The sequence below is a fragment of the Propithecus coquereli genome, unplaced genomic scaffold (assembly GCF_000956105.1).
Source record: "Propithecus coquereli isolate 6110/MARCELLA unplaced genomic scaffold, Pcoq_1.0 Scaffold210, whole genome shotgun sequence".
Lineage (NCBI taxonomy): Eukaryota > Metazoa > Chordata > Mammalia > Primates > Indriidae > Propithecus > Propithecus coquereli.
In genome coordinates this window covers 6,616,221-6,617,897 of record NW_012146079.1, presented here as the reverse complement: position 1 = coordinate 6,617,897, position 1,677 = coordinate 6,616,221, and the positions used below count along the sequence as shown (strand labels likewise).

The following is a 1,677-nucleotide window of genomic DNA, read 5'->3' as shown; positions in this document are numbered from 1 at the left end:
CACGTCCTTCCAACCCGGCCCCGGCCTGCTCCAGCTTCACTCTGTGCACACCCAGACATCCCGAAGCACAGTGACGCACGTTTTCCTCGTGTTCCCCTCATTCCCATCCTGTCTACCCAGCAGGCCTGTGAGCCCCAGAGGTGGTCTGGGGACAGACCGCAGAGTGACTCCCCACAGGCTCTGCCCCTTCCGGCCAGGGGTGCTGGCCAGTTTAGTGCGCACGTCTGTAAAACAGGGGAGCTGGCAGTGCCCGTCTCACGGAGCCCTGCGAATTAGGTAAAGGGAAGCAGAGCTTCTCCCGCTTTCCCCCACAGCACCCGCCGTGGCAGAGGGGAACGAAAGAGCCCCAGCCCCACACCATCCGGTTCAGGGAATCTTGGAGTAGACGCCACGGCCCAAAATGCCATTGACATCTGAGGTACTCCTAAGAATTTACACACACGGCTGTCCACGGAAAGGGAGTTTGGTGCCCTTAGTTGTACGAACGTATGTGTGTAGCCAAACCGGTTAAATCGCAAAGCTCCCGAGCCCGCTCGTCAGCCGGTGAGTTAGAGCGGAGGCCGGAGGAGCCATGCCCGCCTGGGCCCGGGCTGAGAAGCACCTAGCCCAGAGCCTGGCACTGGGAAGACGCCGGGCTCACTGGGGTGAGAGGCCCGTGGGCTGGGGGAGGGAGTCGGAGGCACAGCTCCGTGCCCAGCGGGTGGCACCTGCTTGATGTTCCTGCGGTCGGCGGCCGTCTTGGCCATGATCATGCGGAAGGTGTAGAGGATGAGGCCGGGCAGCCGCAGCAGCTCCATGCCGTTGCCAATGAAGGCCGAGGCGATGACGTAGTTCACGAAGAAGGCGCCCTGGTCGGGCAGGAAGACGCACCTGGGGGGCCGGGCGGGTCTGTGAGTGAGAGCCACTCTGGGAGGGAGAGCAAGGGGCCCTAGGCTTCCTGCCCATCCCTGCGTGCATGGGCCAGGCACTGTGCTGGGCACCGAGAACGAACCGAAGCCCTGACCCAGCTCTCGGAGTTTGTGTTCTAGCTGGGGACACAGACAGGCAAACACACAAATACACAGTGTGCCAGGGTGCTGAGTGCGCCAGGGAAAAGGAAGCAGGGTGGGGGGATACTGTGTTATAGGGGGTCGGAGAAGCCTTTCCCGGGAGGGGGTGTTGGTCAGAGATGTGCGGAGGCGAAGGAGCGAGTCACCCAGAAAGCCGGGAGAGTGCACTGCAGGCACCGGGAACCCCAGACTGCGGCTCCCAGGAAGCGTGTGTGGCAGAACCAGGGACAGCCTCGGGCGGGGGCGGGAGAACACGAGGCTGACAGGGGCCGGCCCAGAGCAGGAGAGCCGCTCCAGCTCCGAGCGACCACGACCACGAGGCGAGGGAGTGGGGGTCGGGAGACCACACCGACGCCACTGCCATCACCCCCGTGTGGGCGCGGCGGAGGTGGCACGGCAGGGCCCGATTCTGGCTCTACCTTAGAGCTGCCAGGATGTGCTGCATGTGGCACGTGAGGGAAAGAAAGGAGACAAGGTGACCCGCGAGGTTTACGCCAGAGCAACTGGAAAAACACCATGGAACAGGGAAAGTGGTAGCAGTGGCAGATCTGGGATAAAAGTGCCCAGCAGCGCTCCAGATGAAGTGGAGGCAGGCAGCGGGATAGCAGGGCCTGGAGGTACCGGCTGG

The 1,677-nt window shown here is 63.4% G+C and overlaps 1 protein-coding gene across 1 annotated transcript in view; it reads right to left on the bottom strand.

Moving 5' to 3' along the window:
* The window catches only part of TMEM63A (transmembrane protein 63A), a 51,600-nt gene that overhangs the window by 6,342 nt on the left and 43,581 nt on the right, over positions 1–1,677 (bottom strand). Inside the window, exon 19 of the mRNA XM_012644346.1 lies at positions 621–870. Coding sequence (XP_012499800.1) covers positions 621–870 — 250 coding nt within the window. The remainder of the gene's footprint in view (positions 1–620; positions 871–1,677) is intronic.